The sequence below is a fragment of the Felis catus genome, chromosome B3 (genome assembly GCF_018350175.1).
Source record: "Felis catus isolate Fca126 chromosome B3, F.catus_Fca126_mat1.0, whole genome shotgun sequence".
NCBI classification, from domain to species: Eukaryota; Metazoa; Chordata; class Mammalia; order Carnivora; family Felidae; genus Felis; species Felis catus.
Window position 1 is genome coordinate 73527746 of NC_058373.1, and position 24816 is coordinate 73552561.

At 45.1% G+C, this 24816-nt stretch overlaps 1 protein-coding gene across 3 annotated transcripts; it reads right to left on the reverse strand.

The window, feature by feature from the left end:
- Positions 1–2332: 2332 nt before the first annotated feature.
- Positions 2333–23812, reverse strand: CB3H14orf93 (chromosome B3 C14orf93 homolog). Of its 3 annotated transcripts, XM_011283133.4 has the most exons (8): positions 23713–23812; positions 12121–12268; positions 11222–11982; positions 8719–9039; positions 5259–5320; positions 4930–5033; positions 3637–3749; positions 2333–3385 (listed from the first exon to the last, which is right to left on the reverse strand). In XM_011283133.4, exons 3-8 carry the CDS (start codon positions 11819–11821, stop codon positions 2966–2968), a joined length of 1620 nt encoding a protein of 539 aa, XP_011281435.2. In that variant the 5' UTR covers positions 11822–11982; positions 12121–12268; positions 23713–23812; the 3' UTR covers positions 2333–2965. The 3 variants fall into 3 exon arrangements, with proteins under 3 accessions (XP_011281435.2, XP_011281434.2, XP_011281436.2); XM_011283132.4 differs by having other exon boundaries at positions 11222–12268; XM_011283134.4 differs by lacking the exon at positions 8719–9039 and having other exon boundaries at positions 11222–12268.
- Positions 23813–24816: the final 1004 nt, after the last annotated feature.

Sequence of the window (24816 nt, forward strand, 5' to 3'; positions counted from 1 at the left end):
GACAGATACAGGAATAGAGACACCCCCTGGTGTTGGGAAATGAGATTTTTAGCAACTATTTCAGGTGACTATGGGGATAGAAGGACTGGTTTTAGGGCTAGCGAATGCCTCCCCCTTGGTTGGCCCACAGGAGATTGGTGATAAAGAGTAAGTATTAACTTAGGAAGAAGAAGAGAAATGTCCTTTAGATGAGCTAGCAAGTGAAAATGATCAGGGTGGAAAAGGGAAAGAGGCTTCTAATATGGGCCACACTGGAAGGATCAAGAACAAGGAAAGAAGGAAAGGGGGGGCTGAAACTGAACATACCTAATTAAATACCAGTCAACTGATTTTGCCCTGACTAGCACATCAGGCGCAAGGGGTGGAGGAGGTAGAATGGAGAAGGAAAATGATTCTTTTGTATTTAGATAGTAAATGAGTATGAAAATTATATGCAAACAAATCATGCATATTATTTTCATTTCAACATTTTGAACACCTTTCATAATCTTAGTGTAGCCTTAGGGAATGGTGAAGCAAAGGAGGTTAATATCTTTGGGGAAATTAATTTGGCACAAACTATTTGGCTTCTTTGTCCTAGCTGCATTGTCTCCCTGACCTCATCTCTCGGGAGAATCAGCCTCTCTGTTTCCCTATCAGGCCTACAGCTCTTCTCTGATCCAGAGGAGAGTTCACTATCAGACCAGAAGCAGGGAACACTGAAAGCGTTAGTAACAGAGGGGAGCTATCAGGTTGCATCCAAAACCTGCTGTGAGCAACATCTTCAGAATTAACCATAAGGCTCTCCCTCCTTTCCTGTCTCCATATGGAGAAGGAAAACCTGGATTCTTCCTTCCTATTACTTACAACCAGAATATCCACAGAACCTCTCATATTTGGAAGCTTTCCCCATTTATAGTGAGGATGGGAGACTGAATCTCTTATGAAAAGTTGAGGAGCCTTTGGTGGTGGCAGCAGTGGGCACAGTTGGGATCAAGCACCTGTATTTTCAGGGGATAACAGGAAACAGAGACAAATGAAGGGGGAGAGGGATGCACTGAGGGCATACTCCGGTAGTGCTCATGACCTCAGGGTAATCACTCTTTTGGAGCCAGGAGCTCCACCAGCCCTGTTCTCCCTTCTCAAGACTTTAATTATGAACTATGTACACAGATGGCTCCCAAATCCCTATCTGTAGCCCAGACATTTTTTTTTTTTAAGGTAAACTCTACGCCCAACATGGTGCTTGAACTCATGACTCTGAGATCAAGAATCCCATGCTCCACTGATTAAGTCAGCCAGGTGCCCCTTAGCCCAGACTATCTTAGACTTAAAAACTCAGCTGACTACTATCATCTCCACGTGGTTGTCTCAAAGGCATACAACCCCCTCAACTGACTTCACCTTCTCTGCCTCCTGAAATTGGCCCCTCCAGCATCCCAAGTAAACGGCGCCATTAACCACTTAGATGCTTATGCCAGAAACCTGAACGTCAACCTCATGTCCTCCTCCCTCAGCCTTAAGTCCAAGCCCTGTCAATCACCAAGTCCTTTCAGTTCGGCTTCCTAAATCTCTTTCAAATCCCCTCACCATCACTTTCTGTCTAGCCACCATCTCTTCTCTCCTGAACCACTGCAGGACATCCCCCCTGCCCCCGCCCCGCAAGGCTTTCTTTCTCCCTGCAATCCATCTTATCCCCAGGGCAAGTGATTCTTATCAAACACAGAACTGACCATCTCATTTCCCTGCTTACCACCTTTGAAGGATTTCTCATGGCCTTTGAACTAAAGTCTGTACTCTTCAAGATACTTGACAAGGTCTCTGGGTCTCTCCAGCTTTCCTCTGCACCAACTCCTCCCCATCTTTCAGGTATTACTTTAAACACCACTCTCTGAGAAGCGTTTCCCCACCACCAGAGTAGGTGAGCCAACCCTGCTGTCTGCTGCCGCTACACCTTCTGCTCCCCCATCACCACCCTTATCACAGTTCATTTCACTGTCTACTTAACTACCTGGCTTCCTGATTAGATAATAAAACCTAATCGGCATCTAACCTGATCCACAGTGTAACCACAGCACCCAACACAGTACCTGACACCTAGTAAGCAATCAGTATTTGTTACATACTGACTGAACAGAAAGCCATTTTTACTTCACAATCCATTCGTAATGCACAAAGTGTGGGTGTGGGTGTGGGGGGGGTGCACATGTGGGTGTGCGCGTGCACACACACACACACACACACACACACACCCCGTCCTCAAAATACAGTTTGGTTGACAGGACTAATAGCTACAAAGCCTCATATACTGCTTGGTCACACAGTGGGAGAGCAGCTGCTAGTGACACATGGGAACTCTTTAAGCTTTAATTTCTTCATGTGTAAGATGGGAATAATAAAATCTGCCTTACATAATTCAATAAACAATAGCTATTATATCTGTATCCCAATTCCCAAATAGAGACACAGCCATGTTCTGCTCAGAAGCATCAAGCCCATGGCTGAGACTGCCCACCAGGTGGCAGTATTATCCTGGACTGGTTCTGTGCGGCTTCCACTGCAGAGCCAGACCAGCAGTCATGGGGAAGCAGAAGGTACAACCAGGGCTGCTTCCCCAGAGCTTTGAGTGAAACCAGAAAAAAAAACCAACTCAGAGACTGGGGCAGATGTCAAGAAGGCCTCATGTTTCTTAGACCCATCCTTCTCCTTTTTTTCAGCTCAGGCTCCCCGAGGCACTATTTATGCTTAGAAATAAGCATTTTCTGGCTTGCCATTCACAGTGGGGGGCGGTTTTCCCCCTTCTAGATAAGTCTTTATCCCAGCACAGCTGCTGGCTTCCACTTCCATTGGGGACTGTGTTAAGAAGAGAGACAGATTTGCTTTCTCAGACTGCAGAGGACATCTTGTTATTCTGGGAAGCCCCGTGGCCATCCATTTCTGGGACATGGGGAGTGGCAGAAGCCAGAGTTATTCTTGGTTATAGATTTCATTCATCCTTTTCCACTTTGATTTCAATGAAGGAGTTCAAGTCAGGACAACAGGTTTTGTGGGGTTGGTCAAAAGATGGGGAGACAGGTCCATTCTCATCACCTCCCTCATCTTCCTCTTCTTGGAAATTAGGATTGTAAAGTTCTGGTGGAAGGAGCTGGGCCTCAGCAGAAGGTAATCGGTCTGAGGGAGGTCCATACACACGGTTGGCTTTTGTGCCATGCTTAGAGTTGGCATCCAGGTGGTAGCAGAGTTCCGTGAGGCGCTGGGCCCGGAAACGGGGAGGCCGGGCCACCCAGACACCTGGCTCATTAAGACTGTCCTCTTCATCTGACATCAGCTCTTCTGTCACATCCTTCCATAGGCGTTGGTCCTCAGGTCCAAAATGCCTCATGATGCTGGATCGGTTGGCAAAAAGCTAAGGTAGGAGCCCAGGATAGAGATTAGGAAGAGAGACAGACTAAGGATTAGATTTGGGGAGAGGGGTTCCGGTAGGAAAGCTGTGTAAAACCTGTGCCTGAGAGAACCTAGCCCCCCTCCCTCCTCCTCTACCTGCTAACATTCCTGGCTCTCAACCCTATTCTCAGATGCCAGGTCCTCTGGCCCTTCCCACTGCAGCTCAGTAGGGTTTAGCATTTAGCATCTTGAAAGGAAGGCCTAGAAACCTACCCGGTATCTGCGACTTCGAAGCTTCTTCTCCTCTTTTTCCTTCAGGCCTTTAAAGGGGTTCAGGGAATTGCGGTACTCACGCCTCTTAGTAAGGAAGTAGGCTACACAGGCTCCTGGGAGGAGGGAGAAGGGAGGGGGCAGAGAGCAGGGTCCTCTGAACCAGGTCCTCAGCCCTTTTTTCTGCCCTAACACTGTTGGCTGGGAAGGTGAGGGTCCCTCTAGATGGTGGGCTTTCTCATAGACCCATCAGCAGGTATTTACTCCTCTTTGGTTTAGCTCTCTCTGCTCACCTCCATGTCCAGCATTGACTCCACCCATATCTCCCCCTGGGAACACAAGTCCAAGCTTCTGTAACTCCCTCCCTGGCCCTTGACTCAATTAAACCCACTCCCATTCTACTCTGCTGGTAGTAGATTCAAGTGCTTTTTCAACAGCAGCTTTCTAAATGCTTCAGGGTTAGCTACAAGCAAAAAACAGAAGAGTAAGGAAAGTAGAAAACCCAGGACATAATATTTAGGGACAAAAGGGCAGGCCTGGGGCACCTGAGTGGGTTAGTCGGTTGAGCGTCAGACTCTTGATCTCAGCTCAGGTCATGATCTCAAGGTTCTGTCGGTGAGTTCAAGCCCTTTGTTGGGCTCTGCACTGACACGTGGAGCCTGCTTGGGATTCTCTCTCTCCCTCTCTCTCTGCCCCTCCCTCACTTGAGTGAGCACGCACATCTTAAACTAAATAAATAAACTTAAAAAAACAGAAAGGGCAGGACTGGATTCTGACTTCCTTTTCTTTCTTTTTTTTTTTACTTTATTTTTTTTTAACATTTATTTATTTTTGAGACAGAGAGAGACAGAGCATGAATGGGGGAGGGTCAGAGAGAGGGAGACACAAAATCTGAAACAGGCTCCAGGCTCTGAGCTGTCAGCACAGAGCTGGACGCAGGGCTCGAACTCACGGACCGCGAGATCATGACCTGAGCCGAAGTCGGCTGCCTAACCGACTGAGCCACCCAGGTGCCCCCTGACTTCCTTTTCATAACACCCTAGATTCAGGCCCCGCAGAAACATCATGCACGCTGGTTTCAGCCCTTTCCTTTTCCCATTTTCAGTTCAAGCGGGGCAGGGGAATAAAAAAGCAATTAGAAACAATTCTGTGAAGAAGATGTGAGAATAGCCCAAAAATTTTATTTTAAGTCCACTCTTTTGAAAACCACCCAAATCATCTCCATTATGCCTCTACTCTGAACAAGAACAGTGAGTGGAAAAAGATGAGATGGGAGTTAATTCAGTTTTTTCTCACCTTTCAGCTCCTTATCAGTGTAATTGTGGGGACTGGTCACCAGCTCCTGCTTGAGCTTTTCCAGAAGGAACTTCACTACTGAAATATTCCAAGAGGACTTGATGCTGCCACAAAGATCATGAACAAGGCAGTCAGCATTTTGAAAGCCAGAAAAACAGAGATTCCTGGCATGAATCAACTGTGTGGTAAATGCCCTCACGGCCAAGGGCAGGATGCAAGGGGCAATGGTGAGAGCAAAGCCTTAGCCTCATTGTTACACTGGAACAGCCCTCTAGTTCCCTCTCCTTGGCAGAGTACCTTATGATTGTTTTCCCTCAAGGGGATCGTACCTTTCAGACCCATTGAATCTCTTGTCGTTGGTGATGTGGTTATGCACATTGTGGACCAATTTCTAGGCGAAAAAACAAACACAGATTCAAGCTGAGAGTGTATATGATGGAACCCTCCTCTGTTCCCTAGGCATTGTCTCTATGGGGTTCTCTGCCTGAATCCTTCCCATAGCCTGGGCACCATTTCTGATGATACTCTTTCTTAGCCAGAGAGCCTATCCAAGTCAGTACTTCTAATGTCCCCCCTTTTTTGGTCCTTTTCATTTAATTTGTATGTGGCTCTAGGATCATCCCTGGTCTTACTTTTCTGTTCCTGGGGAATATGATCAGTAGAGCAAAAGGTCTCAGACATTTTCACAAACATACTCCTTACAAATAGCCAGGAGAGAGCAAATATACACCAAGACTACTGCAAGTGGACATTTCTTGAGGCCCCCTATTCTTGCAAATTTTAAAGTTTTCTTTACAATATATCTGTATTTTTTTTAATCTAAAAATGTCTTCCAATCTTTTAGTACAATTGATGACCCAGGAAAATGCCCTAGGTGTATATATCCTTTTGCACATTACCACAAGTCCCAGGGGTATACACACCATGGTCTGAAAAACACAAACCTAAAATAACAGAAATGTGAAATGCAAAGGACCTTGGAGACTCTATCACCCAACCTCCCTTTCACATCATCGAACAGGCTTTCAGCTTTGCTTACACACCTTTAATAATGGGTTCTCACTAGTTTTTTGGGCCAGCTTATTTTACTGTTGAACATCTCTAATTGTTAAAAAGTTTTGCCTTAGACTCCAAAACCTGACAGTTTTGCCTATAACGGCACCTAACATCTTTGAAGACAGGTCTCATGTACTCCCCAAATCTTCTCCTATTCAGTCTAAATATCCCCAAGTCCTTCAGCCATTCCTCATGACAGTTTCCAAACAGACTCTTCATGAAACCATCAGGCTCTCTGGCTTGCCAGTGTCCCTTGGACAACATGGCACTGGGAACTGAATCTAATCCATCAGCTGGGACCTGGCCAAAGGGAGCATTACCTCCCTGAATGGAACTCTACATTTCTAGGAATGAAACCCAAGATGGTGTTACCTTTCTTAGCAACCCCACCCCTATTCCCAATGTCACAGGGTTCATTCCCTGTGAGCTGTCAACTCAAGTCTACTTTTCACGTGGATTCCTATCTCTGCCATTCTACAACTGCTTTGCTTTTTTAACTTTGATGCAGAATTTTACATTTCTTCCTATTAAATTTAGTTTTGCTGTTTCTGATTATATTTTTTATCTCAAGCTCCCTCAGTCAGTGGAAATTCCCAGTCCCAAACCGATGGACCCATATACTGATCTCAAGACTTCAGTTTCAATTAAGAAATCCCCATTTACCCTTCTGCTTCTATGACTGACTAACCATATCAATTTAGGAAAGTGCAGGCAACTTTTTATGGTTAGGGTCTCTACTCTATAAAAAAAGCCTGTAATTAAACTAGCTTCTCATATTTTATATATTTTACCTCTTAGAAGTCCCAACTTAAGGAATCACAAGAGGTGGGCAAATGCTTCAAAAAAATTTGAAAGTGTTACAAAAAAAGGAAAAAAGGGGAGTTGCACAGCTTCCAATTCAAGTGGCTTGGAAGAGATCAGCTGATAAAAATCAAACCAGGCTTGAAGTGGAAAGGGAAAATACTCCGAGACAATAATAAGTGTTAAGACTGTAAAGGCAGCTGGCTCACCTACCTCCTGAGTGAGCTAAAAATAAATATATTCCCCAATGGGTAGCTGGGATTTGCAGCATTCCAAGAAGTCAGTGGTTCCGGTTTGGTCCTTTTGGATCCCTAGCAGTGACCCACAGCAGCCTGAGTGGATTGGAGAGATGCCTCCTTGATTCCTTCCCAGAGCTAAAGGCTGGAAGACTGAAGGCCTGCGGCTAGCCCTCTCCCTCTAAACCACATTTTAAACCTTCCTCTGTGATGGGCAGTAAAATTCCCTGACCGGTCCTCCAGGGCCTTTTCAAGTAATGTAACAGAGAGCATGGGGAGTGAGCGTACTCTCCTCCTCCAAGGTCCTCAGTTTCACCAGGCTCTCCAAAGGGCAGGTGGGAGCCAGCCCTCCACACCGACCTCTCGCTGGAGGCAGTAGGCTGGAGAGGAATGGAAGTGGTCGGAAACCCTAATTTTATGCAAATTGTAATTATCATACATTTATTCATGATTTAAACACTATGCTTGAAATGCATTTCTAGGTATATATGCCTCCATTTCTATCACTGGAAGCAAGAGATTCATGACAGAAAAACTAAACCCTATTCGTGATAAGTGAGATATCCCTGAACATAACCAAAATTTTAAATGAAGTCTGGAAAAAAAGATAATAAAATAAAATAAAACGAAGGTTAGAAACCAGTTGATTCGGATTATGAACGGTGTCTTCCTTCCCAGGGATGAAAAGAATCCCTCGGTGTAAAAACAAATCAAGTGAAAGGGAGAGTAAGAGTCAGGAGCCCTTAGGAAAGGGAAAAAGAAGAAAGAAGTAATGCAGATGAAGAAAGTGTGCGCGTAACCGGCTGTCTTCAACCTTTACTAAGACTGTGACAGGAGGAAAGGGGCTATGCTGTGAGATTTCTTCGGATGGGTGTGAATGATGAGCTCCCCTCCTAATCAGAACTCTCCAGTTACTCTATCAGCCATAAGCCAGAGAAAGGAAATGGCTTATAGTCCATATGAACACGATCTAGCTAAGGAACACCCCCGTGGTTATCAGAAAGATGTTCTGGGGCACAGAGTTGATCCACAGGACAATGGTTACCTTAGAACAGGGTTTCTCAACCTTGGCACTATGGACATTTTAGGTCGAATAATTTTCGAGGGCTGCCCTGTGCACTGCAGGATGCTTAGTGATGTTCCTAAGGCTCCAAGCCACTCCAAGTTTCAGGCAAAACTGGTTCAACCCGGTACCTTCCCTGTCAAGATCCCCTTGGATCACTAGACTGTCCAAACCTTCATAACTGAGCTGAGTGTCTAGTGGTCCCCTGCATCCTTGGGGTTTGGGACCACCTCAGGATACCTTGGCCTTTCTGCCAATGGGTCCCTTGCTGCTTACCCTGAACACTGGTAAATGGCAGGCTGTTTCCAGTGCTAGCATTCAGTGGTAGGTCTGCTCAATCCCTTAAAGATCTTCCCACCAGGATTATTAGATCATTGGGAGGAGGTGTGATATAATTCCCTTCTCTTTAAACAGAAGATTTCAATCTATTTGGCAAAGCCTTAAAAAAATTCCATGATTAGCAGGGGGACTGCCTGTCCCTAGGGCTATGGACCAGTCTGTCTCCTTCTTGCCCCTCCCTCTCCAGTATGATACAGGACACCACTCAATCAATATGGGAAGTTTAAAATCAACCCACACTTCATTCTTATCTCTCCAGACTGAAGAAAAATTTATAGAATTGAGCTCACTCACGGAGAGTACCAGATCCCGCTTGCGCCTGGAGTTCTTCTGCCCACTCCCTCTGGTCCTGCATGGGGAAGCAGTAAACCCTAGAGAGTGTCTCAGCTCCCCTGTTCCCCCAGGGCCTGACTCTTCCAAGGCACCGTCCAGCGCAGCTGCAGCACTGAGCATGTCCTCAGGGCGGGGCGGTGGCAGCTTGGTTCCATTTTCTGGCCCTGTCTCTGAGGTTGCCCGCTGGATAGCCAGTTGTGTGGCTGGTGAGAGTTGCTTGGCATAAGCAGGGACCAGCACCCGCTGTACTGCACCCTCAGAGGCCACATAATCATCCACCAGCTAAGAACATAAAAAAGAATAGCCTATTAGCCATCCAGGCTTAGGGGAACCCGGTCACCCATCATTCTTTGGCCAAGGATAATGAGAGAGTGGAAAGCAGGGGGAATCCAGGACAGTCTTTAATGGCCAATAGCTTGTTTCTCTGGTACTCCTATGGGGGTGTTGGCAAATATTTCTGGGGTACCCAGGGCCTCTCATGTTGAATCGTTACCATAGGACTGATTACAAGGACAAGGCTTGTTTCTGACACTCTATTTGTGAGGAATCCTCTGATTTGCTCTTGGGTATAAGAACCGTAGCCAGGCAAGTATTTTGTCTAAAAGGCACTGGGGGAGGAAGTGATGACAAGAAAGGAACACCGAGAAAGAAAAGAAACAAGAAAATAAAATGATAACAACAAAAGGGAGAAATAGGAGAAAATGGGAGCAAAGACGGGAGCTATAAAGTCAGAAATTTCTAGAGAGGCTGGCACCAACTGTCCCCCACCTCCCACCCCATTCCCTTTGCACCACCTGTCTGTGCCCTCACTTGATCCTGCCCTGGCTGCATCCAACCGTCGCTGCCCTGACATCTACTTGCTGCCTGTGCCCTCACTCAAGGACACACAGGGCAGGGAAAGGAAGGAGGGAGGAAGGAGACTGAGGGAAGAAAGGAGGGGGGATTTCTGCAGCCAAGAAAACAAAACAGTGAAAGTGGGGGGGGGGTGGGAAACACAGAAAGAAGCGGGGGAGGAGGCTGAGATTTATAGACCTGTGAGCTGCTTTCTGCGCTGTGAAATCTAATTCCGTCCTGTCGGCTTGGAAGCCTTCCCTGCCTGACAGAACCACAGCTCAGGGCATCGCCTGGCCTGGTACCTGGTGCCTCCTGCCTCCTCCCACCTCCCTGCAGCCCCAAACCCCCCTTGAGTTCTGGCTGGGCAGAGGGAGGCATGAGGCAGTGACCACCACCCACCCGCATGGCTAAGCCTTCAGGGAGCAGTGACCAGCTGTAGCATGACACTGGAGGGGGACATGGGGCTTCTACATTCGTTTCTCAGATCCAGCAGATGGGCTGGGAGTTTCCTCCCTCCCATCTCCCCTGTGTGCTCTGATCCTTTTCTCTTTCCTGGGTGTCAGGGCCTTGTCACGTGCTGGAGGAGGAAAGAGAGGGCAGGGCGGGAGCATGGGGGAGGAGGGTTGCCAGACCTCCCACTGTCTCTCAAGTGGCGACACATCTGTTACTTTCCCATCTCTATGATCTCTGTAGTTGCTCCATCTCCTTTTCATACTTCCGTGTGCCACGCTCCGCAGTTTTTACTCAGCCAGGGTTTGCCTGCTCAGATGGCCCTGAGCAGTAAAGAAACTGAAATAGCACAAGGTGCTTCTGTGTCTTTTCCTGCGCACGAAATAGGTGCGCTTTCTCCCCTCGTTCTCCCTACATGCCATTCTCTTCCGAGGAGCTCTCGACGAGGACTGTCTGTCCGCTTCTTGTCCTCCTGTTACTCCCTCCCCTCTGCCTCCCTCCCACCTTCCCTCACATTCTGTGGCACGCATATATTCTCTTTCCATTTAGATACACCTTTCCTCTCTGCTCAGTTCACTTTTTCTCCTTCCTCAACCCTTCATTTCCACCTGCCTCCTTCCCTCTCTACACCTGTCTTGTGTCCTTTGTCCTCTCCATCTCTCCTTCCTTCCCTCTCCTCCCTCTCTGTCCCCCTCTGTCCCTCTCCTCTCCAGCTCTCCCTTCCTCTCCACCTCTGCATCTCCCCCCTCCACATTCCCATCTCTCTCTGTACTGAATTCCTCTTGGCAAGCAGAGGGCCCATGATAAAATATGAATGAGCCGTCTGTGCACGGCAGGCCTTCTCGCCAGGAGAGGCAGAGCCCCTGGAGCAGCTGAGCCAGCTGTGGAGGAGAAGGTGGCACACAGAGCTCCTGAGAGGGAGGGAAGGGCACGACCATCACCACGCACACCAGCAATGACCTGCCGAAGAGGTTGAGGTTCAGAAGAAAACAGATGAGTGCCGACTATCCCTGCCGGCTAAGGAGACTTGGTGCTGTCCTGTTTTAGCACAAGTAAAACCAAAAGAAAGGCTTACGGCTGGAAAGAAACTAGAGGGAGGGGGAAGGAGGAGAGAAAGGCCAGGAGAAGCAGTCAGGAGCTACCACACGACACTGGCGTCCTGCTCTGAGGCCATACTCACGGGATTGAGCATCGGGGCCGCCTCGCTGGCAGCCAGGGTGCATCCAGGGAGCCGCGTGTCTCTCTGGCCGGCCGGGAAGCCCAAAGGCCCGGGACCCACAGCCGACGCGGCTCCCACCTGCCACAGCTCCTCAATCACCACCTGCATGCCGCTGCCCACGCTGTCACATTCCTCCTCTGCGGCAGATGCGGCCTTGCAGGCTTCCCCGGGGCTCTCTTTGAGAGGCCCAGCCTCCTCGGGTGGGGAGCCCTGGGCCCTGCCGTCCCCATCTTCCTCAGGGGCGGAGGCTTTCCCCTGCCTCAGCTCACCCACCTCCTCCTGGAGACATTTTAGTAATTCGTTGTTGGCCCTGGCGAGCCCCAGAGCAGCCTCAGCCAGGCCCACTGCCTTCTCCACGCGCTGGTAGATAATATGAAGGAGCTGCTCTGAACTCTGAACCGCCAGGCCATGTCCGGTCACTGTGATAGGGGTGCTGGGAGGAGGGTTCCCGCCCTGAGAGCTTGTGCTGCCCCCACTAGTCTCGCTCTTACAGGCGCAGCAGCAACATCTGGCCTCACTGCCACCAGGAGGGGAGAAGAGAATGGTGGCACTGAAGGACATGGTTGACCGCAGCGGGAACAACTTCGGTCACACTGCTGGACTGCTCCAAAAGGCGTCCCCAGTCACTGGACTCCAGTCGGTAGGAAACTCTGGCCTCTTTGCATTCACTTTCCTTTGTCATGGAGGGTGACCAGAGGAGCCTGGGCACCAGGCGGTGGATTCTGTGAAGGAGGAGCAGGCAAGCCGTGAGGGAGCACACAGTCCATGGCTACCTGTCCTCGGCCTGGGGAGGAGAGATGCCTTCTTCTACCTGCAGATCCTGTGCTCTCCTAGCACAACTCGCTGGGTGTCCCACTCACCCGTGGCCAAAAGCGTGGTGCCTACACAGGCCTTCCTGATGAACAGAGTTTCATGGAGTAGAAGGCATTCTTCCTGCACCCAAGCATGGAACCCGCCACCACTCCGACCTAAGGAACAGAGCAGGGACTCAAAAGGACCCACAAGATTCTGGAAAGATTAGAAGATTAAGGAAGAAAATGCAGATCTGTCTTCTCCTCACTATCTTTGCCCTAATAACAGTCATTGCATTTTGTCTCCTTGACATCATTCCTGAAGGAGTTCAGAACACTCCTTGCAGGTTATCTCATTCACACAGCAGCTCTAGGAAACACATATTACCCCAGGTCCACAGAAGAGACATGTAGAGAAGTGATATATCTTTTCAAGGTCATAGAGAGACAGCAGAATCCAGTTATTGCTACTTTCAATCTAGCATTTATTTTTTTTTTAACTGAGACCACTTTTTGTTGACATAAAGAATCATGATTCTACCCTCTCTATAATTTTCTTACAGATGCATTCAGAGTAAGACTCCTAAATAAGGAATATGCCGATCACTGCAGCCCTCAACATGTCACCAACCCCACACTATTATATCCCTGATGCTTTGGGGATGGGGCAGGGAAAGGAAGGGAAAAGCTGGATCAGGGAATCAAGCTGTGGTGACCTGGGGCTGCACAGCCCCCTTGCTCTCACGCTTGTGCATCCGGGTCTCCAGCCCCTGAAAAGAAGTCCAGCTGTTCTGAATCCTACAGCTGGTAGCCCAGAGAAATCACCTCCTGGGCCCCTTACCTCCACTTCTCAAGCTCCTTGAGGGAGCGGCAAAGCTCAACAGGCACAAAGCTCAACAGGCACGTTTACATAGCTAAGCCACTTTGCCCACATGACCAGCCCCATTAAAGAAGAAACCAGAGGGGCACCTGGGTGGCTCAGTTGGTTAGGCGTCTGACTTCAGCTCAGGTCATGATCTCACGGTCCGTGGGTTCAAGCCCCATGTCAGGCTCTGGGCTGATGGCTCAGAGCCTGGAGCCTGCTTCTGATTCTGTGTCTCCCTCTCTCTCTGCCCCTCCCCTGTTCATGCTCTGTCTCTCTCTGTCTCAAAAATAAATAAAACGTTAAAAATAAAAAAAAGAAGAAGAAACCAGAAAACCAATGATAAGCCAAACTGCCTTACTTTTGAATCACCCTAGTTAAGCAACTAAACCATTCGAGAAGAAAAAGAAGAAAAGGTGTGGGAGGGTTGGATTGTACCACCGAGAACACTCCAAGGAACTTCAAATTGTCTTTTCTAAATACTTGATTATAGAAAAAAGAATCCTTTTTCCTGAAGCTCCCTAAGTGACAAAGTCTTGAGTATGTTTATAATTTGCACAAGAGATACATTTCCATCTTACCCGTTAAATTATATCATAACATCACAATTAAAAAAAGAGGCGGTTAAGAAAATTTTCTATATATTGAGATTTGGGGGCTTTTTTCTGCATCAGCAATCTCATTTCAGAAACAGGTAATATCAGTGCCTCTGAGGTACTAAAACGTAAATCTCACAATGCATTTTAATTACATTTGGTTATTAAAGAATAGTCTTTAATTTGCTCTTTCCACCTTATATATCGAAAAAACGGTTTCCGTGCCAGGTATTCGCTTTTTGTAAGAACTGAACTCAAATCCATTTGCAGCTTCTCTGTCATTAGAGTCACCGGAAGGCACAGCTAAATCTAAAACTAAAGGTTAGAGGAAAGCACTAAGCAATTCTTATGTCAACTTATGGATGTGTCATTTATGTATCCTTTCTCTTCTTAAATAAGGGACTTCACTGTTCTCGCAGGGTCTTTAACCAACATTATGCAAGGAGTTTAATGTGAAACGTGGCTGTTGTGAGAAAAAGACAGTTATGTAGAGGATAACATACAGATAGTGGCCAGTTGGGTTCAGCATTTGTGAAATCAGAAACTAAGATGCATCAGGTTGGGATACTGGGTAGGTACCCCTTCTGGTACCAAATTGACAACAACCACATTCTTACCCAGAACACTTACTCTTTCTTGCAAGAGGCCTTTACCCCTGACACTGTTGTGCCTGCCTTGAGCCCTTCCCTCCACCTCGACTGGTCTTCTTCCCCAAACAGCACAGAACTGGAAGTAAAAAAAATATATATTTGGGGTTCTCATCCTGCTGCACTACTTAGCAGCTGTGTGAAATTGGGCAAATTATTCCCTTTTTTGAGCCCCAGTGTTCTCATCTCTGCCTACTTTGAGAGTTTTTGTGATGACTATACATAATGTATGTAAGGCACCTACAGAGTGCTGGCATATGGTCAGTGCTCCACAAATAGCAGCTGAATGATATTATGATTGTTTCTGAAATATTTTGTGTTCCCATCCTGGACCCCCATCCTGATTTTCCAATCTCAAAAAAAAAAAAAAAATGCTGTGGCTTGGAATGGAACTTGGATGATTTTTCCCCTACATTTCCCCCCCTAAATTTAATAACAAATTTCTAAGAAACAATAAATTCAAGTCTACAAAGATGCATGTAAACATACTAAACCTTCTATGATGTACATTAGAAAGGTAATTAAGAAAACAGAGTATTTGCAATTTACTTACTCTCATGAGCTGGCTTTAGACTAAGGGTAATATTCAATTCTGCCAGCTTTTAATGATAAATATTATTTTCATATTTGTGTTGACATAAAAAAATCATGATTCTACCCTCTCTATAATGTTGTTCCTCAACTTATTTCTGCTTTTCTCCTTTGTGTATTACCTAACTATGTCCGCTTTAGAATGTCACATTCAGAGCAACAAATAGGTATTTTTTTAAATTAACCTGTCTATATAAACCTGGTACAGTGCAGTGCAGCACAATGGGTATTCAAATACAGTAAAACCTTGTATTGTGAGTAACTTGTTCTGCGAGTGATCTTCAAGATGAGCAAACATTTCTAACAAATTTTAACTTGATAAAGGAGTGATGTCTTGCAATACGAGTAGTATGTGACACTAAAAGTCACATAATTACAGCTGAGCCAGTGGTTCTTGAAATTCCCTTTAATATAGAAGTGCTTTGGATTATAAGCATGTTTCCAGAATGAATTATGCTCACAAACCAAGGTTTTACTTTACTTCTTTTTTAGTTTCTATGGACATTCCTGCTGACTTCATTTCCTTGGCTCCCCTAGCCACTTAAGCTCAAAGACAGTGAAATGAAAAGGATAAGGAAAGAGGGGCATCTGGGTGGCTCAGTCAGTTAAGCATCCAAATCTTGATTTCAGCTCAGGTCATGATCTCATGGTTCATGAGTTCGAGCTCATGTTGGGCTCTGTGCTGATGGTGCCTCCTTCTCTCCCTGCCCCTCCCCTACTTGTGCTCTCTCTCTATCTCTCTCAAAATAAATAAATAAAACTAAAAAAAAAAAAAAAAAAGGACAAGGAAAGAAATAAGGGCCATCAGGTAATAAAAGAATCTTTCACATTATAATATTTACTAACCAGATAACAACTTAAATGTTGGATACGTTGGATTAAAAGCAAAACAAACACTAATTCGTTAGTTACATATATCCCCATTAGAGAAAAAGAACACGTTAGAAAAAAAAAAAAAAGTTGTTTCTAAAAACTCTCAGTATGCAAGGCCATGCTGAAGGATGAGTCACCAAAATGGATTGCCACCTCTAAGTACTCAAATGAAGGGAAGACAAAGTCCTTACATGCAAGGAGATTACAGCATATGTGAGAATGAAATGTTCAAAGGACAAAACAAAATACATACAAGTGCCTAAAAATATGGTGCAGACAAAAATTCTTAATTAGTTAGTTCAAAATAATGGAAAGATGAACAGAATGAAATCATGAGGAAGGGGTCTTACAGAGGAAAAACCTCCGACAGGGCAATGTATAGAATGAACAGGGAGGGTGGTAAGACGATATGAGAGATGAGAGAAAAAACAAACATTACAGGAATTAACAGGGTACATGTGTGAGGTCAGAGTAAAGGGGCTTATATAGAAAGGTACGGAACACTGATCCAGGATTTTGAAAACCAAGTTAAGGAAATTCTTAGAGTAGGGGTCAGCAAAACTTTTTCTGTAAAGGACCAGACAGTCAGTAATATTGGCTTTGCAAGTCATGTGGTTGCTATCACAACTACTCAACTCTGCCACTGTAGCACAAAGCAGCCATAGGAAATACATAAACAATGAGCACAACTATGTTCCAATAAAACTTTATTTATGGACAAAGAAATGTCATAAAATATTATATTTAATTTAAAAATGTAAAAGCCATTCTTAGCTCATGGGCCATACAAAAACAGATGGTAGGCCAGAAATGTTCTATGTATGGGCTGTAGTTTGCTGACCCCTGTCTTAGACACCTAAAGTGGAAGAGTTAGAGATTAGGAGACTGTTTAATCCTGAAGTGAGGTGAGAATGAGGATTGTGGATATGAAGGTTCAACATCCTGGAAGAAGATCTGATAATATTTCCTTACTTGACAACTTCAAGATTATCAATCTGAGAGTCAGAAGATGGTACATTGACAGATGATAGAAATGAGGATGCTGAGAGGAGGCACCATCATGTTAAAGAAGACGTGTATTTTTATTGATTGATTGATTGATTGTTTTTTAGGGAGCTCTACACCCAACTTGGGTCTGGAACTCATGAGTCAAGAGTCACATAATCTACCAACTGAGCCAGCCAGGCACCCCAGATGAGTGTTTACTTAACAAGTTAAATTTCAAACTGATAGCAACATCTTTATTTTTTTAATATTTATTTATTTTTGAGAGAGAGGAAGAGACAGAGCATGGACAGGGGAGGAGCAGAGAGATAGGAAGACAGAATCAGAAGCAGGTTCCAGGCCCCGAGCTACCAGCACAGAGCCCGATGTGGGGCTCAAACCCACAAGCCACGAGATCGTGACCTGAGCTGAAGTTGGACGCTCAACCGACTGAGCCACCCAGGCGCCCCAGCAACATTTTTAAATGTCCTGATAGCAACTGACTAGGACTGGAAAACAAAACAAAACAAAACAAAACAAAACAAAACAAAACAAAACAAAACAAAACAAAACAACAAGAGGAAGGTCAGAGCTGGGATGCAGATTTAGAATCTCTGCAGGAGGGAAGTAGCTAAACCTGAGAAAGTGAATGCACTTTCCAAGAAGTAAAGATGAAGTGTGAAATGCAAAGGCCAAGGACAGCGCTTCAAGCCAATTTGTGGAAGAGGCTTCATTAAAAGAGAAGTATGGTCAGTGAGGTGGGAGAAAAAGAGTGTTATGAAAGCCAAAGTAGAAAGAATGTCAAGAAAGTGGATCTAATCCACTGTGACAGGTGCAGCAGAATGGCTAAAAAAGATGAAAATTAGGGAGATATATTTTATTTGTCTGTGATGGTCACTGGTGATGACCAGAAAGGTAAATCCTGTAATGAAAGTAAAACTATGCAATAGATTAAAGAGGAATGATGGAGAGAAAATGGAAGCAAGACATGAAATCAAGTCTTCTAGAATTTAGTTATGAAAGGAAGGAAGGAAATGTGAAGTCAGAAGGGGCCCTAGAGCTTTGGTATATTTACAAAGCAGAAAGAAAAAGGCCAGTGATTTTTCTGACATTAGCCATAGCAACATTTTTCTAGACATGTCTCCTGAGGCAGCGGAAACAAAAGCAAAAATAAACCATTGGGACTGCATCAAAACAAAGACTCTTGATTTTGGCTCAGGTCATGATCTCACAGTTTGTGTCTTTGAATCCCGCATTGGGGTCTGTGCTGACAGCCCGGGGCCTGCTTGGGATTCTTTCCTTCTCTCTCTCTCTCTTTCTCTCTCTCTCTCTCCCCCTCTCTCCCTGCCCCTCCCCAGCTTGTTCTTTCTCTCTCCTTTTCTCTCTCTCTCTCTCTCTCTCTCTCTCAAAATAAAGACAAACTTAAAAAATAAAAGAAAGAAAAAGAAAGAAAATTTTTTAAAAAAAGGGTGGTTGTGGTTCCTGGCTGGCTCAGTCGATAGAGTATGTGACTTGATCTCAGGGGTCGTGATTTCAAGTCCCAGGTTGGGTGTGGAGCCTACTTAAAAAAAAAAAAAAAAAAGACTTAAAAGAAAGTAAAAGCCCATGAAAAAGTAAAGGATGAAGCTATTAGAAAATAATTAAATTTTCTTTTGGGAAGGCTCTTCCCAATGTAAGAAAGAAGGAAGGGTAACTGTTGCCTGAGACTGCAGAGAAGAAAAAACGGATACAGAGCAAAGATTCGTTGAGGTGGAGAGAGGAAGACAAAGATACACTACTGAGACTCTCTTTTTTACTTAGAGGCAGATTTTTCTTGGCATGAATAATTCAAATTGATAACAGAACTTTATTATAAACAGTGCTATATTATCTGTTGTTACAACCTGTTAAATCCTTTTCTAACACTCCCAGACTAACATAATTAATTATTCTTGCTTTTTTCCAACACTGGCTTATGGTTCTAGAGCCCATTTAACTCTGCCAACACTATTAAGGAACAAAAAATTTATTCTGATATCTTTATTATATTTCTCAAAATGTGTAACTGTTTAATTCAATAACCCATGAAGCAATCCATGAAGTGCTTGGCAAAGCAATGGTTAACTGTAGTAAATTATCTGGGCAGTGTCTGTACCATCATTATTAAACATTTTAATACTGTCAGCTTTGCAATTTCAGATTGCTAATTTACTTTATCATTTTTGCAATGTTTATTTATTTTGAGTGAAAGAGAGCACACGTGCATGGCAGGAATGGGCAGAGAGAGAATTCCAAAGAGGCTGTTCGCTGTCAGCAAGGAGCTGGACTAGGGGTTTGATCTCAGGAACCATGAGACCATGACCTGAGCTGAAATCAAAAGTCAGACCCTTAACCAACTGAGCCACCCAGGCACACCTCAGATTGCTAATTTATCTTAAAGCCAAGAATTCATATTTTTGTTCAAGAGAGGAAAAAAAGGAATAAACTAAGGTTGACCACCACAGAAAAACATACAGACCTTTTACAAAATGCTATCAACTTTTAGAACTGAGTGTTAAGAAAAAGATTTTTAAGGGAACCTGGCTGGCTCAGTCCATAGAGCACGCAACTCTTGATTTAGGGGTTGTAGGTTTGGGCCCCCATAGTGGGTATAGAACTTACTTTAAAAAGATAAAAGTTAAAAAAGAAAGAAAGAAAAAGATCTATAATCTTTTGATGAGTTGCCAACACAAAGTAACAACAGTTGTCAAACTTAAGTTTGCATAAAATATGTTTGAGGTTCATTCCGTATTTGTCTAATTTTAATACATGTGAAAGGAGCCCAGAAAGTGCATTTTTCAATAATTCTGATATTTTCTTCATAAATATTTAGATAAAAAAGAAAGAAAAGTCATCTTCTTCAGACAGATGAGACGGTCTGAGGCTGTCTCAGGGTGAGACTGTCCATAATCTTAACTACCCCTTTCCTCCCAAGTCACATGTATTTTTGTTAGAACTAAATATATCATACTCTTGGCAGCTCCCTTGCTTGCTTTCAACCCATTCTGAGCTTGAATTTTCTGCATGACTGAATTCGCCTCCAAACTATGAAAAATAAAAGTTTCCTCACTTTTAATAGATGTCTATGATATGGTATCACTCTAATGATATATGTCTTTATAATGGGCCCTTGACTCATTCAGGGTCACGCTAGCAACGGAACTCCTTAAATGTGATTACGGAAAGCACAGCAATGCATACCATAATTTTCATTTTAAGAAATAAAAAAAGGAAAACGGCCACTTAAAGCTCCTGCTGTGCTGGTCAGCCCTGCTCCTCCACTTGGAGGTGCAATATGGCTCACCTGTTGGAAGGTACTCTCAGAACCTCTTTCTTTTCTTTTAATGTTTACTTATTTTTGAGAGAGAGTGAGAGTGGGAGAGGGGCATAGAGAGAGGGGGAGAGAGGATCTGAAGCAGGCTCCGTGCTGACAGCAGCCAGCCAGATGGAGGGGGGTGGGGGGGACTGGAACACAGGAACCATGAGGTCATGACCTGAGCCAAAGTCTGACACTTACAACTGACTGAGCCACCCAGGCGTCCCTCAGAACTTATTTCTATCAAAAAAGAGCTCTTTTATCACACAAGAGCAGAGAAACAAATACCATAAAATGTTACTTTCCTATGTTTTGAAAGACTGACCCATCTCACGATCTGCAGACTATCTAAAACCTCATTTTCAGGGATTAAAAAAACAAGAGATGTAGACCTAGGGGGAGAATGAGATCCTAAGAAAAGGATTCCATTCGCCTGAAATTTTCATGTACACTTGTATGGTGGTACAAGGGTTTTTAGCCTAGTGTAGCAGTCTTTTTCATTTACATTTGTTAAAATGTAACTTGGTAAGATTAAAATCCTGGTTTAAGATTTTCCGAGAAATGTGCCTGACATAAAGGGCAAGTCCTGCATTGCTGGATCAAGTGAAAAATGAACCACCAGCTCCTAAAGCTATATCATGTGCCCTGTGAGCCCTCGATAAATGTTAGTTGATTAAATATTAGTCAGAGATGACAAGGTGGGCACCAGAGACAGAAGAACCATTTCCGAAGGGAGCGTGGTTCAGCTACAAGCAAGACGACCGGCAGCGACGCAGGAGGAACAGAGCTCGAGCACAGCCCTCGAGGCCACAGGGGTCATGGCGACTCGCCACTGAGCCCAACCTCAGAGAATACCCAGGGGGTTCCGGGGAATGGGGTGTAGCGGCAAATAACCGAGTGGCCCAAGGCGCTGGGATCTCGCCGCCTCACCGTGGGTACACTACGTGGCTACAAAAGCTCTAAGGACTCGGTCTGGGAACAGCCCGGAAGTTCCTAAGGCGGTCCTGCTCTGGCAGCCCTACAGGTGTTCCATCACGGGTGTTCCACCGCGTGTGCCGCGCGCCACCGCGGCCAGCTGACTCAGCTACAGCTACACGAGCTCGCGGGCTGGGGAGAGAGACCGCGGCGCCGGCCCGTGTACCCGGCCAGCGCGCGCACGCGGCGAGGCACCGCCCCGCCTGTCCTCTGGCTCCCGGTGATTGGCGATTGAACGACAAAGGGAGCAGGGCCAGGGACGTTATTGGTTGCATTCCACAATCACTCAACGAGCCAGGGAGGGGAGGGGCCTCTTCAGGGCGGGACACGACTGCTAGGCTCTTTCAGGGCCGTTAGGCGCCATCTTTAGCTTGTTTTGTTTTGTTTACTCGGTTCTGTCCTCTGCTGTTTACAAGGCTGCGTGTACACGATTATAAACTCAGTGGCCACAAAAAGGTCTCATACATTTGGTGGTGGAAAGCTTTTAATTCCTGTCGGCCTTGGTTACAGACCTTTCAGATCCCACTAGCAAGGGGGCAACTGCCCCTTAGTTCAAAGTTTTCATCTCTACGAACCCCAAAGTCAACTGAGTTCAGCTGTGCTTTGGTAGGAAGGCCAAGCCAACGATATATTCGTGGGACTCAACGCAGGGACCTTGGACATGAACCTAGGTTCCTAGTAAAAATCAAATGGCTTAGCAAGTGTACTGCTCTACAAGAGCTCTCTCACGAGAAGTTAAAAAGTGATGCCCTGCAGTGATGTGAAAAAGAATTAGAAAGAGCAAAGCTCCATTAAAATTCCCAGCACCGCGGCCATCACAAAACCACCGTAATCTGACTAGATTTCAGAGATATGCGTGCAGGTCTAAACTTGTGGAATGATCCGTATTTGAGGCAGTATTTATTAAGTACTGATCTGACTTGCATTGTTAGTTAATAAAAATACACCCAGTACAGGTAAGTAACCTAGAGAGCCCACAGAGGGCGACTTTCATTATGAATTTCAAGACTTGTACAAATAATTTTAAAGCTGTTGTTGAGGTGTCCCAAATGCTACCTGACACTGAGTAGGACGTTAGCTGAAGAATAGAACTGTGTTACCATCACCATACAGAGGCTCTGTTGTAATGAAATTTGAACTCTACAGTAGATCCTTTTATATCCTGGTTGCTACTTCACTGGTGACATTCCAGTTTCTCCCTCATCACCCCATATACTTCCTATGCTTTCACTCCAGTCTGCGAATGCAGATTTTAATATATTTTCCGTATAACTCCTAATAGTAGACACTGGTTCTGTAACAGAATGAAGGGTGAATATGGCTCATATAACAGGAGGTCCTGCTCTAAGCTTGTTTTGTCCTCATGCTTATCCTTTTCTGTGACTCTTCCACACGGGGAGAAGGCTTCCCATTCCAAAAATGCAACATGATAACCAAAATGCATTTCTTATCCCTCCTTTGTATTATTTGCCTTTGCCTCCTCTGGCCCCTCCCCCATCACAACCATCATGAACAGTTTTTGAGAATTGGACTTGACTGGATTATTTTCCTGACACTTTGCCAGCTGTGGAGCTTTTCAAACAAATCCCAACCTATAAACGACCATTTTTGTCAAAAAGCCAAGGGAGACCTTCCCTTCAGAACACACCAACGAAACCACACATAAAGGCCAAAATATACACAGCTGTACATTTATGAACGTGAGACAATAAAAAGCAAAACCACTTAGGCAAAACAATCACTAAAGAAGGCTTTGAACCACAGATTCAATAAATTGCCTACCCTCGTTTGCCACATGGACTATATACTCCCTGGCAATTATTTAATTATTCACTGATACTTTAGAAGAGTAGTAGAAAAATACAGTAAATGCACATAAAATGAAAGTGCCTAAGTATGCTAAGAACAGGATTTCTTCTAAACTCTAATTTGCACACGAAATCCTGTTTTAATCACTTTTGGGAACACAACAGAAAAAAAAATCACATCCTAAGGGCTACTTTGCACACATAAAACCAAAGGTAATCTTTTTTTGAAAACAAAATTTGATACGGCACATATACACACACTGTACATATACACAAAGCACAAAACCCCAAGATAAATCTTTATGATATCATTTGCTCACACACACACACACACACACACACACACACACACACACTGTCTTCATGAAAATGTAAGACACATTTGTAAGAAGGGCTTTGCCCACCTCCCCAGGGAAATGAGTGTCTCAATTATAATATCCAAACATTTTTAACCTATTGGCCTTGGACAATTGCCACATTCAAGCCACTTGGTTTTGATTCTGGGGGAGGGTGTGTAAAACGCACGCAAACAGCTTTGTGAGAGAGTCTCAAATCTCCGCTTCTTTCGACGTTGCCCTTGACGTTGCCCGTGGCAGAAATTTACATTATCCCTTCAGCCCGCCTAAAAAGAAGAAGAAGACGAAGAAGAAGAAAGAAAGAAATCTATACTTCCCAAGCGTCTAATTTTTTTTAAATCCCTCGACCATAAAAATTTACCAGTTTTCTTTTATGATAACAAAAAGAAAAAAAATCTCTACAAATTTGGCTGTTAACAGTTGTACACGGCCATCCTGCTTCTCAACTTCTTGGTATATTTAAAACCTTGACCAGGAAAAAGAAAGAGGAAGAGAGACAGAAAAAGAAATGGGGGAAAGCGCAAATTCCCCTTAGCAACAGTTTCCTCACCCCAGCACTGCCACAGATCTCTATTTTTAAAAATTTTGAAAACACACACAAGATTAAGGAGGAAAAAAAAATGGAAAAAGGATACCCGAAGGTCGTATGGCTCTTTGTATTCGTGTGTGTGCAAAAAGGAGGACTCGCGGCGCCCGAGCCGGTAAGCTCCGCCCCTCCCCGGACGCCCTCCCGGATTGGTCGCCGCCGGCGGCGGGGCGCCCCGCCCGCGAGCACACGCGCCGCGCCCCGGGCCGGGTCCCCAGGGGGCCCCTGAGGGCAGCCCGACCCCCGACCCAGACCCCCTGCCATCTGGACCCTAGCGGTTGGCTGGCATCTATCCTTTTCCCCGCCTCTGACCCTTTCCTTTCACTTTCTCACCCTCCTCACCCTTTCCCACCGTCCTTTCTCAGCGAAACGAGGCCCTCGGCATCAATATGAGTAACAGTCCAGTGAGCGAGCTCCTTCGGACATTGCTAAACTTGGTTAGCTACTCAGTGAAATTCTAGACTTGGATTAAGCATCAAGGACTTGGTGCGTGGGCCTGAGCTCGTGACTTCCAGGTAGAACGTCTCTGGGTCGTGGCTGTTGCTTGACACTCCCACCTTTACGTGAACGAACATTTCAAGCAAGTATGTGACATCCCTCAGGTGAAAGACAAATAGTCTTGGACTTTCGGCGATGCTTTTGCCCAGCCTGAGTCTCCAGTTTTTCTCTACCCGGCTAAGATAATATTCTCAATAACCTAAAATGGCTCCCCTTTACCTCCTGCATGAGGACCTAGTTGCTTGTACTTCAGAGTTAGACCACACATAATCCAGTCCCATGCTCTTGTTTGTTCTTAGTTCCCACTGCCCTCACCTTTTTAACCCGAATTATTCCTTTGCTCAAGTGCTCTCCTCTGCCTGGAATAATGCCTGTTTCCTTTTCTCTGACTAGTCAGTTTTTATCCATTCTTCTTCAGCGATTTCAGTCAACACAGACCACTTCCTTCTCTCCTATCAGAATGAACTTCATGCTTTCTCAGGTTAGCAGCACTTAACTCTACCTTGATTGTTTCACCTGTTTTAGTGATTTCACACTAGTAAGCTGTTTGAGATCACAGATCATGTCTTAAACTTATTTTTCCATTCAGGAACCCCCCCCCCTTTTTTTAATGCTTACTTCAGCAGCTGGCATAATTGAGGACAACAGTAAGCAC

Coding starts and splice junctions, on each gene's coding strand:
- CB3H14orf93 (XM_011283133.4), bottom strand. CDS start 11,821: ATGTCCTTCAGTGCCACCATTCTCTTCTCCCCTCCTGGTGGCAGTGAG. Junction 5,034..5,258: donor AGATTCAATGGGTCTGAAAG/GTACGATCCCCT, acceptor TCTTTGTGGCAG/CATCAAGTCCTCTTGGAATA. Junction 3,750..4,929: donor CACTGATAAGGAGCTGAAAG/GTGAGAAAAAAC, acceptor CCCTCCTCCCAG/GAGCCTGTGTAGCCTACTTC.